The sequence below is a fragment of the Macrobrachium rosenbergii genome, chromosome 37, assembly GCF_040412425.1.
Source record: "Macrobrachium rosenbergii isolate ZJJX-2024 chromosome 37, ASM4041242v1, whole genome shotgun sequence".
In the NCBI taxonomy this organism is placed as follows: Eukaryota; Metazoa; Arthropoda; class Malacostraca; order Decapoda; family Palaemonidae; genus Macrobrachium; species Macrobrachium rosenbergii.
Window position 1 is genome coordinate 17,885,826 of NC_089777.1, and position 23,211 is coordinate 17,909,036.

At 37.4% G+C, this 23,211-nt stretch overlaps 1 protein-coding gene and 1 long non-coding RNA gene across 2 annotated transcripts in view; one reads left to right on the forward strand and one right to left on the reverse strand.

Moving 5' to 3' along the window:
- Window positions 1-1,569: 1,569 nt before the first annotated feature.
- Window positions 1,570-7,683, forward strand: LOC136825375 (serine/threonine-protein phosphatase 2A activator-like). The gene is made up of 7 exons (XM_067081657.1): window positions 1,570-1,743; window positions 3,069-3,151; window positions 3,433-3,636; window positions 3,918-4,135; window positions 4,580-4,805; window positions 4,992-5,099; window positions 5,499-7,683. The coding sequence occupies exons 1-7, from the start codon at window positions 1,728-1,730 to the stop codon at window positions 5,985-5,987; spliced, it is 1,344 nt and encodes a 447-aa protein (XP_066937758.1). The 5' UTR covers window positions 1,570-1,727; the 3' UTR covers window positions 5,988-7,683.
- Window positions 7,684-9,698: 2,015 nt separating this feature from the next.
- Window positions 9,699-23,211, reverse strand: part of LOC136825139 (uncharacterized) — a 226,828-nt gene continuing 213,315 nt past the window's right edge. The window contains exon 4 of the long non-coding RNA XR_010849254.1: window positions 9,699-9,829. This is a non-coding gene — a long non-coding RNA (uncharacterized lncRNA). The remainder of the gene's footprint in view (window positions 9,830-23,211) is intronic.

Consider the following 23,211-nt stretch of genomic DNA (forward strand, 5'->3'; position numbering starts at 1 on the left):
TGGTCAGGCAACATCAGTCTAGTTCATATGACCACCACTTAAACTTCCAAGTAACAAAGATGAGACGAAATTCGACCGGCCCCCTCCCTACCACCCCACCCCCAGGTAACGGGACGAGGTAGTACTGAATTGAATTGAATATAGAATTGAGGCCAAAGACCAAGCACTGGGACCAATGAGGTCATTCAGAGCTGAAATAGAAATTGACAGTAAAATTTGAAAAGGTGTAACAGTAGGAAAACCTCGCAGTTGCACCATGAATCAATTGTCAGGAGAGGGTGGAAAGTAAAATGGATACCACCTACTGTTTCCAGCCTTACGAGCTGCTCTGAGGAACAAGGGCCTATGCTGGTATAAGGCCAGCTTAAACTAACAGAAACAATTGTAAAAACAACAATTATAATATTCTTGTTCAGCTGTTGCTATCACAGAAACAGTGCTATCAGTGAATAGCAGATATCTCCTTTGATGTGATGACAGAGGTAACTGCAGTAGGCTGATATCATAGGACTCAGAAATAAGATAAAATAAAATGAATAAAATTAATAGAAGAAAATAAATAATTCTTTAATTTAGAATATTCATGGGTTTTCCTCTCCCATGTTATAACTCATTACCACCATTTAGTGTTGTAAATAACATATGTCATGATATATATGTATAGTATATATATATATATATATATATATATATATATATATATATATATATATATATATATATATATATATATATATATATATATATGTCTGATTTTAAATCATGAAAAGATAAAAATGTGATGCACATACGTAGCTGTAACTTTCACACACACACACACACACACACACACACACACACACACACACACACACACACACATATATATATATATATATATATATATATATATATATATATATATATATATATATATATATATATATATATATATATATATATATATATATATATATATCAGTAGATATTAACATATCTGACTGGAAGAATATTTTTAAAACATGTTAGGGAACTCTGCATTTAATTAAACATCTTTAGAATGATTAAATCATGGAGAGAGAGAGAGAGAGAGAGAGAGAGAGAGAGAGAGAGAGAGAGAGAGAGAGAGAGAGAGAGAGAGAGAGAGAGAAGAATCTTAATAAAAATTAGTGTCTTGTAATGTTTTAGTTTTCATTGCACGACTAAAACCGGATTGACTTAATGGCTTTACCGTCATTCATTGTGAAGAGGTCTAATTAATTCTGAGTTTAATTGAGAATTTTGTTAATTAATCAATTGAGGGTTTTTTAATTCTATAGCTGAGAATTGTTTCAATTCTATAATTGTGCAAGAGAGTCGTTGCAAAGACAAATTCTAGGATTTTTCACAGATCGGCTATGGGACATATGCAACGTTTGTCCGAATGTTATTCATTAGACTTAAACTTAGTTTATTCTTAAAAAAATACAGTTAAACTTAATTTTATGGAAAAAAAAATTTATAAAAAATATATAAATACAAATTTAATTTATTTTATATCATAAAATGCTATATATAACATTTTTATGAATAAATAAAGCCGAAGCCAGCCGGCCATACAGCGAATCGAACGGTAAACAATGATTTCTAGCCGTTTGACAAAACTGTCTAGAACTGTCCCTACGATAGGCGCCGATTGAAGACAATTATTGCAATTCCTGTGCAAGGAAGTGTCATTTTGTAAAGTGTTTTGTACACCTGGTCTCAAAATGACCTTAGACTGCGGTTAGTAGCCATGTTTTTCGTTTTGCACCGAAGTGTATATGGGTATAACCTAGACTAGGCCTAGGCTTCTGGGCAGTAGGCCTAATCTAAGACAGGGTATGACGAGGTTGTAATTTGTTTATTTTTTTAACCTTTATGTCGAGTTGGTAAGGCTAGATGTATTGAATACGGTTTGTTTGTTTGTATTCATTATGTATATATGTTGGTAGAGCAGACCTAATTTATAGGCCGACTAGGCCTATCCACAAAGGTAAAGGCCAGGCTTAGGCCTATCCCGAGAAGCAGATTTTTATCATGGCCTATGCCTCTGGGGTAATGTCCATAAAGTACCAAAATTAAAAGTAAAATGTAATATTTTTCATATTTAAAGCGTTTTAGACCACTTCTTATGATGAGAAACACCCACAATTTTGCCATATTAGCTAAACAGGTATTGTCTAACCTTATGTCAAAAATCGAAAATCATTCGATGGGAACTAGTTTTTCTGAGAACCATTACACTCTTCCTGAGAAACATTACAGTAAAAAAACTCATTTTCGACCAACTCCCTACTGGATGTAAACAAACGACTTAGAAAATTTTCGAGGATTTAGATAATCATTAATATCTCGGTGGTGAATCTAAAAGTGTTCAAATTTTATCATTTTATATTGTGAAAATTATAGTGTGACCTATTTTTCAAAATATTACCATGTAAAACCTAACCTGATCCTGTGCTAATTTTTTGAAGGTGTATAAAGAAATATCACGTGGGCGAAGTTTAAAAGCCATAGGCCTAGGCTAATTTAAGTTATATTAGATTATGTTATGTTGTGTATTTTGCTGTTAACTATGTCCTATTTCCTTGCATCATTGCATCCACTGATCCTTTTTTTTTTTTTTTTTTTGGCCCTATCGACCCTAAGGATATTATTTGAATCAGTTTTCAGGTTGAGATTTTATTATGGCAAAATTACGAGTAGGGGAGGCATATCGGCAAGCAACTCGTAACCTTTGTGTGAACAATTATTGCCTTTGCCATGCTGACCATCGTAATGTTAATTTATGTAATGGATAGCATAATACGGGATATAGGAGGGTTGACCGTCAATCCACAGTGCAGATGACGACCGAGTTTGTTTATTTTTGCCTGAATTTCAGAGACACCAGGTGAAACTTGGACTGAACTAATTGGCTATGTTAACACCACATACTCAAATGTTGTGGTTTAGGAATGATCATGTATCTTTACACCAAGTAATGGTAGTCGTCACTGTTAAAATCTGATTTAGTAATATAAATCTTACAACCATTACTAATACTGTAACCATTTTTATTTTTCTAGCAACCCACAAATTTGAAGTCCCAACAAGAGCTGTTCTTAGTCCTGGTGACATCACAAAATGGGAAACATCAGAAGCTTATCAGGTATATATAGTATTGTAAAGTGTGTGCTGAAATCGTTAACTGTGTGTTTTGTATGGATTACTGTATATTTATTGATATTTTAAGAAAATTAGACAACTTTTGGTGAGCAGAAATATTATTTTCACATCTTTGATTGTATTTTGTTGCTAATAATATTTGAAGCCTGTATTATACTGGACATTATCTTGTGATATTTTTATAACCTCTTTATCAGAAGCATTCTTGAATTGTATTCTGGTTATAGTTATTAATTTGACCCCTGCCAATTTTATTCCTCACAGGATATAATGGGATTCTTAACATCAATGAACAATGCTGTTCGTGGCAAGAAGCTGAGTGCACCTTGTGATGTTACCCCTGTGATTAAAAACCTGCTGGAAATGTTAGACACGCTTAGTCAGTGGATCGACGAGATACCACCCGTAGACCAGCCACAGCGCTTTGGCAACAAGGCGTTTCGGGATTTTTATGCAAAGCTGAAAGAGGTAAAGATTTTCCAATGTAAGCGCAGTAATGAAATCTTGAAAGTTCTCTTCTCTCGTTAGGAATTTATTGACTGTAAGCATTATTATTTTTGGTATAAGTCTTTGGTGAGTAATATGTCATATTGATTAGTATGTAATGGATACAGAACATTACATATGAAAAATTCATGCATTTCATTTATGGGATACTGATTATTACAGCATTTAAATTAAGTAACAATGCATTTGTACAGAATGCAAACCATTAGTTTCACTAATACACCATCTCACATATTTTGCAGAATGGAGAGGAGCTCGTAAAGAAAATGTTGCCCGAAAAATACCACAGTGCTGTTCCAGAAGTTGCAGTGTACCTCGTGGAGAGTGTTGGAAATTCCACCCGCATAGATTACGGCACTGGTCATGAGCTGGCTTTTGTGATGTTCTTGGCATGTATCTTCAAAATTGGTGCCTTAGTGCAGAGTGACTCTATTGCTACAGTGAACAAGGTGTTTAATAGGTATGTACTGTGATTAGTTTTGCAGCCTTTCTTTAGTTGAAATAGTCTGGATGTGTTTGCTTAACTTTGTGGGACTAGGGTACTTTCCTGTTTACTGACCTCATTTTAATTGTGATTGTTGTTAGGTCATAGTTCTTCATGAAGGCATCTTCATCATTATTGATCAAAAGTGTTATTTGTAACTTTCATCACAAAAAGTGCAGTGGGATATATTATAAAATGAGTGTTCAATATGGCCATGAGAAAATTGAAACTGTAGAGTATAAGATCTTTAGATTTTACTGTAGGGCATCTTCAAGCAAAAGTGTACAGAGAGGGTGTTTTTACTCATTTTCCAAATTAAAATAATTTTTGTTAGTCATATTAGTTTCTTCTAAAATTTCTTTAATGAAAAATAGGTCAGTGAGAATAACATTGGGCTTTAAATTGAGTTTTGTATTCCAGGTATCTCGAACTGGCGCGAAAACTTCAGATAACTTACAAGATGGAACCAGCTGGTAGCCAAGGGGTTTGGAGCCTGGACGACTATCAATTTATTCCTTTTATTTGGGGATCTTCACAGTTACATATGCACCCTAAGATTGCACCTGAGCTGTTCAGTAACGAGAAAGTTGTCGAGGAAAATGCTGATGAATATATGTTTTTGGGATGCATCAAGTTTATTCTGTCCGTAAGTCTGCAGTTCTGAGGGCACAATATCCTTTTTATGTAATGTTTTCTCTTTTGAGTTAAGCTAAATCTTAAGGGATGCCAGAGAGGAATAATAGTATATTGATATGAATAATATTGTTGAGTCACCTCCGAAAGGCTGTCTGCAAGAATAAGTGCTAATAAGGCATTGTTCTTCTTCTTCTAGGTTAAAACTGGTCCATTTGCAGAACATTCAAATCAGCTTTGGAACATAAGTGGTGTCCAGTCTTGGGGTAAAATCAATCAAGGTCTGTTCAAGATGTATAAAGCAGAGGTATGTACATTTTTTTACCTTTATAATTCTTTGAGAGTGAAGAATTTTATGGCTTAACCTTCTGTGTTTATGTGGCATTAATATCCTCTCTCTCTCAACCAGTTATTTTGTAAAAGGATTAAATTTGATTTTCATGTATACTGTTAAGTAACTTCCTGATACAAAGCTGGCAGCATTGATGAAATTTGTATTTTAATTAATTAAGATGTTAAAAATGTCTCAGTTTTGTTTTCATAAATATAGGATCTCTAGTATTGCATAAGCTACATTTGTAACATTAGCCAGCATGAATGATTATGGAGTAGTTTCTAGTTACATTGACAAAGGAATTTCATAAGAAATCATCGTTGTTATTTTATATACAAGTGTCAGTTACAAATTTTTCATATATATTTTCAGATTCTTGCAAAATTTCCTGTCATCCAGCACGTTCTGTTTGGCACGATACTATCAATTGCCCCAGCTTCAGAAATCAAGTATCAGGCATCAGGATCTGAGCTGCCAGGCATGAGGAGGCCAATGGGGTCCTTCCCACCACCCGGCTCTGCCCCAATGGGGTCCTTCCCACCACCCGGCTCTGCCCCAATGGGAGACACCCGTTTCCCTGCGCCTGGTGCCATGCCCATGGCTGGAGGCCGCTTTCCCGCACCAGGATCTATGCCCTTGGCTGAAGGACGCTTCCCTGCGCCTGGGGCCATACCTGTGATTCAAGGGAAATTCCCTAACAAAAGTGACATTCCTGCTGCTCTTCCCAGCTTATCTTCAAAGCCTGCAGGTGAAATGAAAATTAACAGCTCAGGTTCGTGTAATGAGAAATTAGGACCCTGTGATTCATCAGAATCAGTGCCAAGTCCAATGTCATCCACCGAGTTAACTAATAAAACCTAGAAACGACATGCCTACCTGTGATGAAAAGTTTAATTAGGTAATTTCATTGTACCTACCATCTGCATCTGTGTGCATCATCATTAATCATACTCTGCACATTTTAAACGTCCTTCTCCCCTTTTGGTTCCATCAGCTCCATGTCCTGTAGGATGATTGTTCTTTAGGTTGTCTGTTTTGATTCATATTTCCCTTCATTCCTGAGCTTTACATGTGTAGTCTTTTGCTTGACCTACGTGTTATTAGTATCATTTTCAATTGATGATGTTTCCATATCAGTGAATTTCCTGTGAATCAGTAATTTTGATAATCTGCATCGTGGGCGAGTTACTAATTGAACTAGCTCTTATTTGTTATAGTTTTGTTCAGTCAAACTTTCCTTTCTGTGACATGTTATAACTACAGGGGGTTGTATCAGACCTGAAGGACTACGTTAAGCCATTTAATGCTTGTGGATGGCAAGATGCACATAATTGTCCAGCTGGCTTACTTTGTCAAAGTAATTTTACGGAAATTCCAGTGCCCAGACTCGCAAATTGTAGCTTGCCACTAAAAGAATGGGCACATACTAACGTTCTCAGTACGTAGTGACATGAATGCTTTTGAAGGAGGATTTCCAGCATAAAGTTATATAGTGAGACACCTCTTCCTATTGAATAGGAGCTTGGTACATCCCTTCAGTAAGCATTTTTCCAAGGCTTGGCTATTTAAGCAAGTGCTGAGTCACAGTTCACTTGTGAAAGTTTTATGTACTGCACCAATATTTGGGTGGAATAGCCCAGTGGTAGCCAGTTATGCTTGCATTTACAAGGTAGGATTGCGTAGAAAGGAGCTGGTCACCTTACTGCACGTCGCTCTGAGAGACGTCCCTCTGTGCCATTCGACTGTGTGGGACTGATTTTTGATTACTGGTGTCCTATTTGACTATAAATTATTATTACTGTTATATTACAGTGCTTTTAAAACTGAAAGACCAGAGGACTCGTATGAAAATAGGAGGCGGTAAGCAATGTGGCTTGGGATTGAAAGGCCTCAGCAAAGAACCACTAGTACTGTCTACAGTGTGTCTTGCAAGGCCTAATATAGACCTACCCCCACAACAAGGGAAAGGCGAGACGACTGCCCATTCAGCACTGGGGGAAATTTTGATAAAGCAACGATTATATATGCTTCTCGCTGGCTATTATCCTCGTGAGGTGCCATTATAAAATTTAAGGGTATGCACTGAACAATCATTTGCCTAGTAAATGGGTGGTAAGGAGTTTTATTTTGTGAAGTACTTTATGCTTGTCCTGTTTTAGTTTACTGTAGACACCTTTTGTAGTCAGGACGTGAGTGTAGGTTGCAGTTTGCTTAATCACAGCGCTGTATCAGTTCAGCAGTATCACTTGCACTTCAAAGGTAATCTCTCAGCTTGGTCGTTGGTTGTACTGTGATTAAAGTGCCAGGGTGCATGGCCCAAGTTTCGTATGTTCATCCGACAGCGTTGATTTATCGATGTGGTTCCACTGAATCATTTTTTAACTTTAATTCATTGATTTGGAAACATATATTTGTACTAGTTGTAAACTTGGAACCTTGAAAACAGCCCTTATCAATTTTTGTCACTCAACTAATGAGACTTATTTTATTTCATTGGGATTAATTTTTAGGTTAATAAGGCTTTTAATGTCACAAGAAATAAAGACATATTAATGCATCTGTACTTTCTTATTAACCTTATGATTTAGAAGGATGAATATGATTCATTGTCGAGAAGTCGACCATTATTCTGAATATTCTTTGAGGTGAAATGATTCTGAAGAGTTAATCTGGGTAATGACAGTTCACATGGGCCCAAGAATATGGTCAGGGACTTTTTAAAACATGGCCTGTTAAAAAGTCTGTATACAGACTGTAAAGAAATCTCTACAAGTCTTAAAAGAGAGGAACTTTCACTGAATTATGCTGTGTAACCCATGAGCTGTCTTACAAATCTTAAACTTTTCAGATTACTGGGAAATTCAATTCTGTATGGTCTGGCAAAAAGGTCCACCAGATCTTTTAAGATAAAATACTCCTTCAAGAGATTGAAAGATATTTTACCTCAGTTTATCCATGACAAAACAAGGTAAACGACAGACAGTGAGACTGAAGCCAGATTTTTGGACCGTAATCATGAAAAGTAGTCTGTAGTACAATAAAGTTTATATTGATGGTCAAAGATTAAACAAGTAAAAAGTACACTGAAGAAACGAGTTTTCTGTACAGCTACTACAGCATATAATCAAAGCCACTGAAAATAGATCTATCTTTCAGTGGTTTCGGTATAAAGCTGTATGAGCCGCGGCCCATGAAACTTTAACCAGGGCCCGGTAGTGGCCTAGCCTATATTGTTGCCACAAGTATGATTATGGCTAACTTTAACCTTAAATAAAATAAAAACTACTGAGACTAGAGGGCTGCAATTTGGTATGTTTGATGATCAGAAGGTGGATGATCAACATTCCAACTTGCAGCCCTCTAGCCTTGTTAGTTTTTAAGATCTGAGTGCGGACGGACAAACAAAGCCGGCACAATAGTTTCTTTTTCAAAAACTAAAAATGAAGGTGGATGTAGCGATGTATAAGATGACAACACATATTTAGCCAAAATGCCTGCCACTACACTGATAAAAGTTAAGTATACCTTAGTTTAACCAGACCACCAAGCTGATTAACAGCTCTCCTAGGGCTGGCCCGAGGATTAGATTTATTTCACGGGGCTAAGAACCAATAGGTTACCTAGCAACGGGACCTATAGCTTACTGTGGAATCCGAACCACATTATAACGAGAAATGAATTTCTATCACCAGAAATAAATTTCTCTAACTCTTCATTGGCCGGTTGGAGAATCAAACGCAGGCTCAGCAGAGTGCTAGCCGAGAATGATACCAACCCGTCCAATGAGGAACACTATTCCACTGATACTGATGACAGACCTAGCAGCTTTGGTTCAAGTTCTGAACTATGAATACAATCTTAGTGCTGTGTAAAGAATTGTCCCCACTTTGCCTGACTGCTGCTGAAGGAATAAATAATGGTGGGCTACCCAAAATATTTTAATCGGACAGAGAGGACTCAAGTGTTATAAATCATATGGGTGATATTCTATAAGAAAAGGGGAAATGTTGACACTCTTAAAGTATTTTTAAGGACAAATGGAAAAGTTTAATGTGATATAGGATTAAATTGTGGTTTATGAGTAATACATTTTTTGTTGAATAATTTCTTTTCCTATTCATCTTTGGATTATTATTATATTATATTAACTGTCATTAACTTTCTTGTTTATTTAATTTTGGTGATAACTGCCCTTCTTAAACTCACTAATAACTAGTAAAAAATGCGCGGAAGTGTCTTCGGCGCAATCTGGTTTTCTGTACAGCCGCTACAGCGTACAATCAAGGCAACAGAAAATAGATCTATCTTATGGTGGTCTCGGTATAATGCTGTATGAGCCACGGCCCATGAAACTCTCAGCCGGCCATGGTGGCCTGTCCTATATCATTGCCAGAAGCACAATTATGGCTAACTTTAACCTTAATTAAAATAAAAACTACTGAGGCTAGAGGGTTGCAATTTGGTATGCTTGATGATTGGAGGGTGGATGATCAACATACCAATTTGCAGCCCTCTAGCCTCACTGCTTACAGTGTGCCTCTCCCACCTAACTGTAGTTAGTACTCACGGTTCTTTGCAGAATTCCTTGGGTTTCCCAGGTGCAATGCTTTCTGCCTTTTGGCGTCTTCCTACTTAGCTGTCCAACTTCTCGAACTTTCCATTAAATGTTCATTTCCCAGAGATGGTTAGTGTTCTGACCAAGCCTGTAATAATAATAATAATAATAATAATAATAATAATTATTATTATTATTATTATTATTATTATTATTATTATTATTATTATGTGAACAGGGGTTTAACTCCTGAATAATAATAATAATAATAATAATAATAATAATAATAATAATAATAATAATAATAATAATAATAATAATAATAATAATAATAATAACTGAACACCATACAGTAATGAACAGTGACCCAGTAAGAATCAATATACGATGGATATGAAAAATCATTCAAAATATGGATAAATATTTAATAACCAAAAACCAATGAAATCTTTATCCCTCCTATATGGATGAAATGTCATGAGGAAAAGACATCGATTCGTCTCGGAATTCCGCATATATTTCCTTGTGAATATTTCATGACCTCAATTTGACACAGTTGTTAGACGTGTATGTCTTTTACGAATGGATTTTTAAATGTATGTGTGTGTGTGTGTGTGTGTGTGTGTAAGTGTCCTACAAACATTTTTTCAGTGTTTTTGAGTGCGTGTATATAGGCCTATGTCTTCTGCATACATTTTTCAGTGTGCACAGTTTTGTGTGTGTACATAGGCCTTTTGTCAGTGTGTGTGTGTGTGTGTGTACATAGGCCCATGTCTCATACAAATATTTTCAGTGCGCGTGTATGTTTTTGTGTGTGTATATCGACCTATGTCTCACAAAAATTTTTCAGTGTGTGTTCATTTGTACATAATGTCTCCTACAAACAGATTTTTCATTGCGGTAACGTGTGTATGTATGCTATGTATGTGTGTGTGTATACGCCTACAAACATATTTTTCAGGGTATGTATACGTCTACAAACATTTTCAGGGTGTGTGTGTGTGTGTGTGTGTGCATGTATACGTCTGCAAACAGATTTTCAGGGTGTGTGTTTTTGTGTGTGTGTTTACATACGCATAAACAAGAAGGGGCGAAGAGAGCCCAAATTTAATCAATCTTTTCTGTTGACTGAGCAGCTCAGCATTACATTACCACGTAGTGGTGTAGGCTTCGCAAATAATTTGCCAAGATCTCATATAAAGTGAGTAAATTTTCCTGCTGAAGGTCTTGGCTACAAAGAACGTAACCAAATTAATTCTGAGGAGGATATAATATTTCGACGCTGAAAACATGCACATATCTAAATGTTTCTATAATATCACATTTGATTTATATTCGATATTCTCTGGGAATATTTTTTGTGACCAACGGTTATTCGAAGTTCCTAATTGTTAAAATATATTTTTAAAAAATAATTCTCAATAGACTTGAGGAACGGTCACTGGTTCAATCCTATCGGGGATTAATTAATAGAGATAGATTCTATACACAAAAATTGTGACGTTCATACAAGATGCTAATTTCTCTCAGAAGCGGAATATTTCAGTTCGGGCTATACAAATCTTGTTAACACAAGTTTGGTTTCATTTAAACACTTTGCATGTTTATAAAAATGAGATATTTGATTGTATAATTTATAAAAAAGTTGTAGATCAGATAAAAAGGGAATTGAACGCCTTTATGATAGAAAAAAGGTTTCTAGATGGTCTTGGTTTAGTTTTTCAAAGGTTAAAATTAAGGGAAATGATACAATGTAGAGAGAGAGAGAGAGAGAGAGAGAGAGAGAGAGAGAGAGAGAGAGAGAGAGAGAGAGAGAGAGAGAGACTGGAACAACCAAACACTCAACATTTATTGCAGACCATAGCCAGAGAGCCATAGCTCTAAAAAAAAAAATATTGGAACCGTAACAAAGACGTGTCGGTCTAAACCCTCATCAAAAGAAACCGCCCCCTTCCCCCCCTCGCCCCCCGCGCTAAAGAATGCCAACGGCGGCAAGAAACGATAATGACCATCCTTAAGTCATTAAGCATAATGCTGAGACGGCATCGTCTTCTTCCTCCCCTTCTTCTTCTTCACGGTATCTCCATTTAATCTACGTTTGGGGGAAGATGAGAATCAGCACGGCGGCGTTTCATCAGGGGATGATGAGTTCAGTCTTTTAAAAAACTCGACGTCGGTTGGATTCCTACCTTAGCAATGTCTTAAACGCTATTATTCTCCCCTTTTTCTCACTCTCTCTCTCTCTCTCGCTCTTTCTCTCTCAGGGCAATTAGGAACGTTCCACCTAGCTTTTTCTCTCTATTCTGTGCAAGGGAAATAAGAAACGGGCTTCTACCGGCCAATTAAAATCAGCGGGATCTTATGAAGAGAGATTTTGTGGTGTTTAGGTAATAATTCTTAAGTCTACCTTTCAACTCCATCTTTTTTCTTTTGTTTTGTTTTTAAAACTCCTTTTTTTCAGTTTGTTGTGTCCTATCGTCAGCATACCGACAGATAATGACACTTCGTTCATCTAGACTGGTTTGGTCTAGTCCAGAGGGTAACGCAGTTTCATCTCTCTCTCTCTCTCTCTCTCTCTCTCTCTCTCTCTCTCTCTCTCTCTCTCTCTCTCTCTCTCTCTCTCTCAAATCCTAAACTCTCTACATATTATCAACTAAAGATATATAAACTAGATATTGGCATCAACAAACACCGCTATTTGAACATTTATTCAAGTAATGACAGCAACCAGCGCGCGCACGCTCGCCCTCCTGCGTAACTGTACCAATTTCTTGGCAATTTCCAGGACGCATTATGCATGTTAGCAAATCCTCACAATTTAAGAAGATAAAGGAGCGGAAAAAGAAGATAAGGCGCCATTTGTTATCTAGCTGCATAGCGAACGAGCCCTCGTAAACAATATGGTAACCATCTTGGAAAGATGCATGATGCCCTATTACGAATAGCCCCCTCCCCCTTCGTCTGAATTACGAGGGACCTCAGGAGTTCCTCCTCCTACCCCTCCGGCGGGCACGCGGGCTGCCCTTCGAAACGAATCCGTTCCTGAAGGAGAACGAAGCTTTAGCGATAACGAGGGGGTTAAATTAGACCCATAAAATATGATGAATGATTCAATCTGTTTTGGGTTTTGGGGGTTGGGGGGGGAAGGGATGATCGCCGTCGTTTTTCGGGGATAGGCCGATTGAGTCATTTAGGAACCGCGAAGGAGAGAAATAAAGTTACGACTCTTAAGAGAGAATGGGAGAGAGGACGGAAAGATAGGTCTATCTTGCGTTATACTGAGCCTGGCGCGAATGGCAGATCCATTTAAGAGACTAGATATATAATAGATATTACCATTTCTTGGATTCTTTGGTTTCGTAATGGCTTGTATGTAGGCCTATGAGAACGGATTCTGGAAAAAAGTTATTAAAAATATTTTATAAATCTTTGTTGTTCTTTATTGTTAAGCCATCATTGCTGTGGTTGTATTTTTTTAACAGACTAATGGAGAAATTACTCTATGACTGTCTATTTGTCTAAAGAAAATATATAATTCTATATATATATTATAATATATATATATATATATATATATATATATATATATAATACACACACACCCGCATATATATATCTAAAAATAATGAAATAATCGACAATTGTATGAAAATTTGCCATAAAAACATTAACATAAATTTACACTAATAATTGCATTATTAATCCTTTCACAAACTTATCAGGTTGGAAGACTTATGTTTATCATCAATATGACAAACCTTCCCTCCCTATTCATGTCGTATTCTGTCCTGGGCTAGACACAGACACAAGGTAGCTAGTCCTATTGGCCTATGAATAACAATAGCAATACAAAAAATGGTACCATTTCGTGCAGAGGGCATCTTAGGATGACCTAACTTAATATTACCCATTCACTCGCTACTCCAACATTCAGACCCCCTCTCTCTCTCTCTCTCTCTCTCTCTCTCTCTCTCTCTCTCGTAATGGCGCATTTGCAATTGCTCTCTCTCTCTCTTTACGACAGCAATGCATTCCGTCGTTCTGTTTCGCTCTAGTGCTTCTTTATGGCGCGCGGGAGATGGCGCTTTTATGCGTGTCAACACACGTGCGGCCATGAATCTATCATTCTGTCTATATGTACATTTTGCGTGCTTTCTATGTATATATTTCTGTGTGGATGAAGGTTATGTATATAAAATTAATGTTCTTGAGTTTGAATAATTCCTAGTACCATGATGGCGATATTATGGTACTAAGCTTCGTAAGAGTTAGCGTCATGCTTCCGGTGATATAGGCCTATTTTTGTCTTCAATAGAGGTGAGAGTAAAGCTTATTCCCCCTCTATTTCTGTGTATGTATATTGTGTGTATGAACAAGAAATTATTATTCTTGACTTTGAATCCTTAGTACCATAATGGTACCATTATGGTACTAGGGTTCTGCACGTTCCAATCATGTTTCCGGTGAATATTGGTCTATTTTCGTCTTTATTTAAGGTGAAAGTCAAGCATACTATCCCCCCCCCCTCTCTCTCTCTCTCTCTCTCTGTTGTCCTCGACTTGGAATCCTTAGTACCATAATGGCACAGCACCATTATGGTACTAAGGTATACATACGAGCCATGTTTCCGGTGATACAGGTCTATTTCCGTCTTTATTTAAGGTGAAAGTAAAGCATACTTTCAGCCCCATTTTTCCGTCTCATTTCTCCTCGGTCCATTGTGCACGAGTGCGGACATGTACCTCCGAAAATATATGAGGACACATGAGCTGAGAGGCCACCGCCGCTGGTAAATGCACCCCTCGGGCTAAGGCCCGCCAGACACACATACAAATTCGAGCCCTCTCGCCCAGAGAGAGAGAGAGAGAGAGAGAGAGAGAGAGAGAGAGAGAGAGAGAGAGAGAGAGAGGCATCCATTTCTACATAAAAGACACATTTATGACGACGGTCACAAAGTTTTTTTTAGCCTAGGTGAGAGCCTCGCGAGGAAAGATTATGTGTACTTACTCCTCCTTCCTACTTCTTTCCAGAAGAAGAAGAAGAAGAAGAAGAAGAAGAAGAAGAAGAAGAAGAAGAAGAAGAAGAAGAAGAAGAAGAAGAAGAAGGAAAAGAGAGAGAGAGAGGAAAAAAAAACAAAAGTTCTCAACCAAATCCTTTACCGCTCTCTCGAATGTCTTTACCAACCGAGACGAAGTGGCAGCGGAGGATTCCGGTGCGCTGATAATATTTATTTTTACAGAAATCCTTTTTTCCTCTTTCGTTTCTGAGGTTTTATTGCTTTATTTTTTTTTCTTTAAAGAGGTTTCTTTCGACTTCGAATTAAACCAGCCGAGTGGAATAACTAGTTTTCACGAGGCTTTTGTAAAGGTAAATTTTTACTACTACTGTTATAGTACGGCTGCAATGGGTGTCAGTTGATGGTGCAGTTCAGAATGAACATTTGTATTCTTCGGGGGGTTTTTCATAACTAATATCTGTTAGATTTAGGCCATTAAGAGTCTAAATTAAATACTCAAAAGAGTACTTGATTTGATAATTCCTAAATTATGACTTAAAAGTTCATACTTTAGTTTACAAACTTGAAAGATAGAGACTTCAAATACTGAATGATACAGAACGGTTCCCGTCAACATTCGTTCTAAATTATTTTTGGAGCCTGGAGGTCCTCTTATCGACCCTCATCCGGTCCATTAGGTGGACCCTATATGTCAGTTAGTCTATAATTTCCTTGACTGTCTCGTTCTGCGTCGTAATTATTCTTTAAAAGACAATTCTGAAATATTTAAAATATCTTTATAAGCCTTCATATCATACTAGGCCTATTGGGGCTTAGCACTTATTGAATAATTTGAGTTTTCTGATAAGCTTTATAAGGTCGAGAGACCTGGAAGAACTGCATGTCAAAACGAAAAAAGGATAACAAAAAGAAGATTCCAGCGACGAGAAATTGCAGAACCAGGAGAGAAAAAATAAAAGGAAAGATGATGCAGAGGATGTCTGGGATTACAGCAGAAGGCCCCTTTCATTAGTCACTTCCGGATTATCCAAAGGACCCAGACGGTTTAAGGGATGGTAATTTCAGCACCCGCCATTAATGTAAATCTTTCTCTCGGGCTGTGAAAGGAATTGTGAAAATGAGGTGTGAGAGGAGGAGGAGGAGGAGGAGGAGAGGAGGTTAAAGGGGGAGGTGGAGGAGGAGGGGGAAGGGAGAGAGGTTTGGGAGGGGGGTGGTGGGAGGTAGTGGGCGACCTTAAGACGTTAATGGTCGACTATCCTATTAAATGCTTAGAGACAGGATGAATTGTGCTGCTATAAAGGCGTCCTTGGCAGGACTCCATTTCCAGAAGCTTTGTTCTGACAGACAGACAGACACACACAAGTCTGATTTCTTCTCCTAGCTCAGACTTAAATGTTTCTAAAGAGATGCTTTATTAATTAGTCGTAAAAATTATTGTCTATACTACTGTATCTTCAGACTTGTCATTTTGTACCTCTAAATTGCTGTTTTGTTAAGCAGTCGTGAAAATCATTGTCTTTGGCAGCTTCAGACTTGTGATTTGTTTATTTATATTCTTTTTAATTTTACCCTAGAGCTCGACAATGATTAATGCAGAAAGAAATGGGTTAGTGCAGAGAGAAAGTGGTTAGTTCAGAAAGAAAGTGGTTAGTGCAGAAAGAAAGTGGTTAGATCAGAAAGAAAGTGGTTAATGCAGATAACATTGTCCTATTCATGAAAGCAAAACTTTAATTTCATTGGCCATAACTTTCAAACTATATAAGCAAGCAACGTCATATCTTATATGCATACACCACAGTGATGCAACCCATTTGCAGAGTGAAGTCAAGGTTCAAACCAAGGTCATAAGTAAAGGTCAAAGGTCGAAATTGAATCTGGCACCGTCGGCGCAACTGTCAAAAAACGCATCTTGTGTTCCCAAGATCTGGGACTGTTTTAAGACAAAACAATGATAATTCTTGGTTGTACATGCTTTGCAAAACAGCTTTTTTTAATCCTCTCGAAATGTATGGAACTGTCTACACGTTTCTTTGCTGATTTAATTTTGTAACACAAAGAAAAAACCTTCAAGAAACGTCATTTATTGGCTTTGTTTTTCCACCGACTGTCACTTCAGGAGAGAATTTTCGAAAAGGACTGATGATAAGGTCACGTCCTCCTTTGATGGTCGGCGTGGACTGGCCTACTCTGGAATAAAGAATCCTATTTATTTTTCCCTTTTTTCTAGAGTTTTCCCTTTTCCTTCCTTCCATTTTAACGTGGGCGTTTTATGAGGCGTTACATAGGTTATCATAGTAGGTGTCAGGACCTGATAGTACTAGTAGTAGTAGTAGTGGTAGCAGTAACAGGGATAGGCCTATTGAACGGTTCAAGGGTAACGGCGCGAGATATTCTTGCGAATGGACATTTTTTTCACAAAGCATCGCTGCCCGCTGTTCCGTGAACGGTTATTGGTCCTTTTTTGTTGGGGGTGGATGTTGGGTGGTTTGTGGATTAGGGGGAAGGAGAGGGGAGAGGGAGATACGGTCAAGAGACGATCAGATTGCGCGTGAAGCGAACTACTGCTGTCACGCAGAGACGACTTCTTCCGTTCCTCGAGAGAAAACTGTAAAAAATGCGACATTTTCGGAGATCATTCGTGTGCTATTTCGTTTGTGGTTTCGTACGCGACCTTGAGGGCTCGGAAAAGCCCAACAGGAATCCCCCAAAAAAGAAGAAGAAGAAGAAGAGTCTAAGAAGGAGAGTCTATCCATCTCAGAGATGGCTTATCCCTCAAACGAATTTATTTCTCTACGGGCTAAAGAAAGAGGGCGGGGATATTTCCCATTGTCTTTTCAGGGGAAATCTACTTTCCCACTCTTTTTGTAGGGTGAGAGTTTCCTAAATCTACCTCGACGATGTTGGGATTAACTCGGAGCTCTTAAGACCCTTTCTCCTCCTCCTCCTCCCCCTCTTCTTCTTCTTCTTCTTCTTCTTCTTCTTCTTCTTCTTCTTCTTCTTCTCAGTTGTCGAAAACATTTCCAGGGCACACTTTGTATTCCAGGAGGCTGTGAGACGAAGTAGGGAGAGAGAGAGACACTTGACAAACTCTTCATATACATACTACATTCACGTGAGCCGTTTTAAAGGCTAACACCTAAATTACTACTAAAGCGTACTATTTTTGTGCTTGTGCTGTAAATATTTGGGTGGGCGGTTCCAGAGGCTAACCCCTAGATTAAAACTACTACTTCAACATACTATTTTTGCACGTGTACCACAAAGATTAAGGTGAGCTTTTCTAGAGGTTGTAATAACTTGAGAATACCTGTAAAACGAACAAATGCCAGTTTAAATAATCTAAAGAAGTAAAGGGAACGAATCATTGGGTTATCTCTCTCTCTCTCTCTCTCTCTCTCTCTCTCTCTCTCTCTCTCTCTCTCTCTCTCTCAAAACAGCTTGAAATAACTGTCCCATTCAATCATATGAACTAGGCCTCAAGTGAATTACATAACATAACAAAAGGTTGAATGATAGCAACCTAGTGTCCATACGCAGCCCAGGCCCGGCTAAAACAGGAAAATATTGTAGGCAAGAGATAGAACCACATATTGAAGGGAAACCATAGGAGTAAAGTGAGTTCTAAAGCTAGATTTAAAAATGAAAAATATCAGTCAATCGTGATTATTCTAATCTGGATCATTCCTGGCCCTCTAAAGCCGGGATTTAAAATCTCGGATTTAACGAAACAGTTATTTGTAATCCCAGGATTACAGTCAGAGCAGCTGGGGATAGTGTTGACCTATGACCTCTTCTCCCAGGTCAGATGATTTATAGAACAATATTTTTTTTTTTAATTCGATCTCTTGACCTTTCTCGCGAGTTCTTCCGCAATCTCCTTTCCGAGTTCTTCCTCTCTCTCTCAATCTCCTCTCTCTCTCTCTCTCTCATCTCCCAACCATGAAGAGGAGAGAAAGAGAGAGAGAGAGAGAGAGAGAGAGAGAGAGAGAGAGAGAGAGAGAGAGAGAGAGAGAGAGAGAGAGAATTATCTCACTCTCTATGTCTTTTCTCCCTATCATAAAGAGAGAGAAAAAGAGAGTGTATTCAGATGAATTCTCTTGCTCTTTCTCTCTCTTTCTCGCTCTCTCTCTCTCTCTCTCTCTCTTATCTCCCAACCATGAAGGGGGAGCGGTCAAAGACTTGGGGTGGGGAGAGGAGAGAGAGAGAGAGAGAGAGAGAGAGAGAGAGAGAGAGAGAGTTCAACTGCCTTATTTTACAAATTTCCATATAATAATAATAATAATAATAATAATAATAATAATAATAATAATAATAATAATAACAATTATTATTATTATTATTATTATTATTATTATTATTATAAAAAGAACACTTCTTTAAACCTTTTCAATTAAATAAAAAATTTACAATGAAGAACCGAACTTAATCAGAAAACACAACTCACGCATAACCTCTTTATCATTAATAATAAATAATCACCTTATCAACTCATAATGATCAGATTCGTTAACGGAAAAATAATTGTTATTAATGACGCATTTTTACTGAATTGCGATAATTGCGATAATTTATCGTTTTCGGCCAAATAATTCCCAAGGTATTTTTAACAATACAACTGTCAAGTGGTATTCAGTTTTGAGTGTTAATTGATTGATATAATATTCTTTATTTTTAAAAGATTATGAAGAATGATAGATAACAAGAGAATAAAGAATATATTAAGAATAAAGAATGAGATGATTTTAAAACTGTTAACAAACGTGGTTAATTGAATTATATAATATTCTTTGCTTTTAAAAGACTATTAAGAATAGTAGATAACAGGAGAATATATATAAAGAATATATTAAGAATAAAGAATAGAATCACTTTAAACATATTAACAAGCGTAGTCAATTGATTATTATAATATTCTTTACCTTAAAAAGACTTTGAAGAAGGTCAGATAACAGGAGAATAGATAATATATTAATAAGAATAGAATGTTATAAATAAAAATTATTAGGGTAGTAATTGCATCACATTAGGTACATACTCAATGATATAAATAAAGACAAAATCCACGAGGAAAGAGAGCACTGGAGTGCTGCGAGGCCTTTCGACTGTCGTCCTTTACTTAGCTAAGTAAAGGACGACAGTCGAAAAAGGCCTCGCAGCACTCCAATGTTTCTCTTTCCTTCGTGGATTTTGTTTTTATTTATATATTCATCACGTTCCACATTTTCGTGATTCAGTTATACACTCAATGATTATAATAATATTCTTAAAAATCTGAATAGTTTTTATAAAGAAATAGCTACAAATATGGTTGCCTAAGACAGTAACCAGTGAGAGAGAGAGAGAGAGAGAGAGAGAGAGAGAGAGAGAGAGAGAGAGAGAGAGAGAGAGAGAGAGAGAGAGAGTTTTGAAGCTCCCCCTCCTTTCAGGAGATGAAAACACGTTTATGGTTTCCCCATTCCCAAGGGAATACAACCACTCCCTTTTTCGTCGACTGCGTTCACTTCCATGAAGTGGATGGTTTGGGGTTGATTGCGTCAGGCACACGCGCGTGCACACGCACACACACACACACACACACACACGCAAGAGCAGAAGTGCGTGCAGGTTTGTGTGTACGTAACCATAGACGCATGTGTCATGGAAAGGTCAAATTTCTTTTGACAAATCTTTACAGAATTTATATTTTAAAAACACCTTCACGAGTCTCCGACGAGAGAGAGAGAGAGAGAGAGAGAGAGAGAGAGAGAGAGAGAGAGAGAGAGAGAGAGAGAGAGAGAGTCAGTAAAGAAATCTCAAAAACTTCAAGACTTTTTTTTTTTTTTTTTTTTTCCTCGTCTTGGGGCCAAAGAGATGACACCGGAAGGATCCCAAAGTTTTAACAGAGGATTGAACCCTTTTATATTTTTTGTTGCATTTATTTTTGCTTGTTTTATGGAGTCTATTGTGGGTTTGTAAGGAACGCGACCGCTGGGAGACTTCTATTGGGGAACCTTATGACGTACTAGACTTAAATTCTATCTGTTTAACTGTTTAGTAAAAACTGTTTTTACTTAATTTTGTACACAAGGAAAATGTGTATTTTACAATATTAATTGTCAGATTAAAGACATGATTCTGAAATCGGTTATTTTTATTTATTTGAGATAACATTTATTTGAAATGTTATCTCTAAGATTTATAATTAAGAAATTCGTTTCTAAAATTAATTACCATCTTGAAATTAGCTCCTATAATAAACTCATAGTTCTGAAATTCGTTTCCAAAATTGATATATGGTTCTAAATTTATTTTGTCGTTCTGAAAATTATTTATGTTCAAAATTAGTTATTAAAACTAATTTTTAGTCCTGGAACTAATTTTACAGACAGACTCACAATTTTAGTTAGTTTCTGTCACCAATTTGTGAGGTTAGCTAATTCATGGCGTTGATAGTCCGTTACAAAAGAAATTACATTAAATTAAATGTGATTTAGTACAAATTACTCCTAAATATTAATTATTCAGGACGATTACAACAGTTTAAAGGTGACTCAGTTTAGGTTACATTGGAATACGTACTTGAAATTATTAAGTAAACTGAACAATTACATCAAATTTAAGGTTATTCAATGCCATAGGTAAAATGTCCTTAAGCACTGTGCCCTCCTTAACCTGTATAAGGACACTGTGTCCTATTACCTAACCCATCCTAGGGGGCTGTGTCCTAACTGTCACTTTCAAAGGTAATCCTACCTAACATGCCCTAGGGTGCTGTGTCCTACCAGTGAATCCTAGGCTGATGAATCCTGCCTGACGTAAGTACAAGAATGAATTTTGTTTAGAAGATGTAACACGAGAGAGAGAGAGAGAGAGAGAGAGAGAGAGAGAGAGAGAGAGAGAGAGAGAGAGAGAGAGAATAGTGTCTGAATCTTCAACTGACAAACTTTCGTCCACTAGTTTTATGACGGCTCCTCCTCCTCCTCCTCCTCCTCCTCCTCCTCCTCCTCCTCCTCCTCCTCCTCCTTCTTCTTCTTCTTCTTCTTCTTCTTCTTCTTCTTCTTCTTCTTCTTCTTCTTCTTCTTCTTCTTCTTCTCGCAGTGACTCTGGAGAAATAAAGTCCTTTTTTACACAAAGAAGAGTCAAAGGTCCTCTGCGGAGCCTTCCTGATTACAGCTATGTCTTTCCGGCTGAAAGGAACAATGACACAATTTGGCGTTAATGGCGCCTAGCTCGATGTAGCTCAACGTAGCTTGATTTAGCTCGATGTAGCATGGCGCCTAGCTCGACGTAGCTCGATTTAGCTTGATGTAGCTTGACGTAGCTCGATGTAGCTGGACGTAGCTTGATGTAGCTCAACTAAGCTCAACATAGCTTGATGTAGCTCGATGTAGCTAGACATAGCTTGACGTAGCTCAACGTAGCTTGACGTAGCTTGATGTAACTTGATGTAGCTTGAAGTAGCTTGAGGCAGCTTGACAGTTTGTCATAGCTTGACGTAGCTTAAAGTAGCTTGACGTAGCTTGCTGTAGCTCGATGTAGCTTGATGTAACTCAAAGTAGCTCGATGAAGCTTGACGTAGCTTGATGTAGCTCAACACAGATTGACGTAGCTTGATGCATGTCGATGTAGCTTGATGTAACTTGACGTAGCTTGGCGTAACAATGGCTGTAGCTTATTGGAAGGTTCTGAAGAAGCTACAACTTGAGGCATAGTACTATAACTTTTCTCTGTCTTACCCCACAAGTAATGTCGAAGATTTTCTTGAAGGTTTTTCTGTAAAATTAGTTTTTTTTATGGAAACTGATGTTTTTTCAGGTCACTTGAGTATAACGGTGAAAAAACTTCAATAATAATAATAATAATAATAATAATAATAATAATAATAATAATAATAATAATAATAATAATAATAATAATAAGAACTTACTCATATGATTATAAGACAATATCTCGTGACTTGAATACTAATATCTATAGAAAAAAACACCCATAAGTAACTAAGAACCTTAAGAAAAAAAAAACACACACCAAAGACTAAATACTACGACCAGAAAAAAACAATAAAGAGACAGAGAGAGAGAGAGAGAGAGAGAGAGAGAGAGAGAGAGAGAGAGAGAGAGAGAGAGAGAGAGATTTCACGAGTCCTTCTTTGGAAGGCCATTTTGAGAGTCAACAATCTTCCTATTATTTCACTCCTCTCCGGAACACAATCGAATTCCGTCGGCTTCAGCGCGAACGTGTCTGCCCCGGGTGTGGAAATCAAATATTAGTTCAGCGTGGGGCTTCGGCGGACGGCCCAGAGAGAGAGAGAGAGACAGAGAGAGAGAGAGAGAGAGAGAGAGAGAGAGAGAGAGAGAGAGAGAGAGAGAGAGAAGTATGAACGCTGAAGGTAGGTCTAGAGATTTAGCCTACAAATAAGCTTGTGACTTATAGCAATAGTGTTTAAAAAGTAGTTTTATTTGAGTTTGATTCACTATAGATGAGAGAGAGAGAGAGAGAGAGAGAGAGAGAGAGAGAGAGAGAGAGAGAGAGAG

Coding starts and splice junctions, on each gene's coding strand:
- LOC136825375 (XM_067081657.1), top strand. Junction 3,637..3,917: donor TTTATGCAAAGCTGAAAGAG/GTAAAGATTTTC, acceptor CATATTTTGCAG/AATGGAGAGGAGCTCGTAAA. Junction 4,136..4,579: donor GTGAACAAGGTGTTTAATAG/GTATGTACTGTG, acceptor TTTGTATTCCAG/GTATCTCGAACTGGCGCGAA.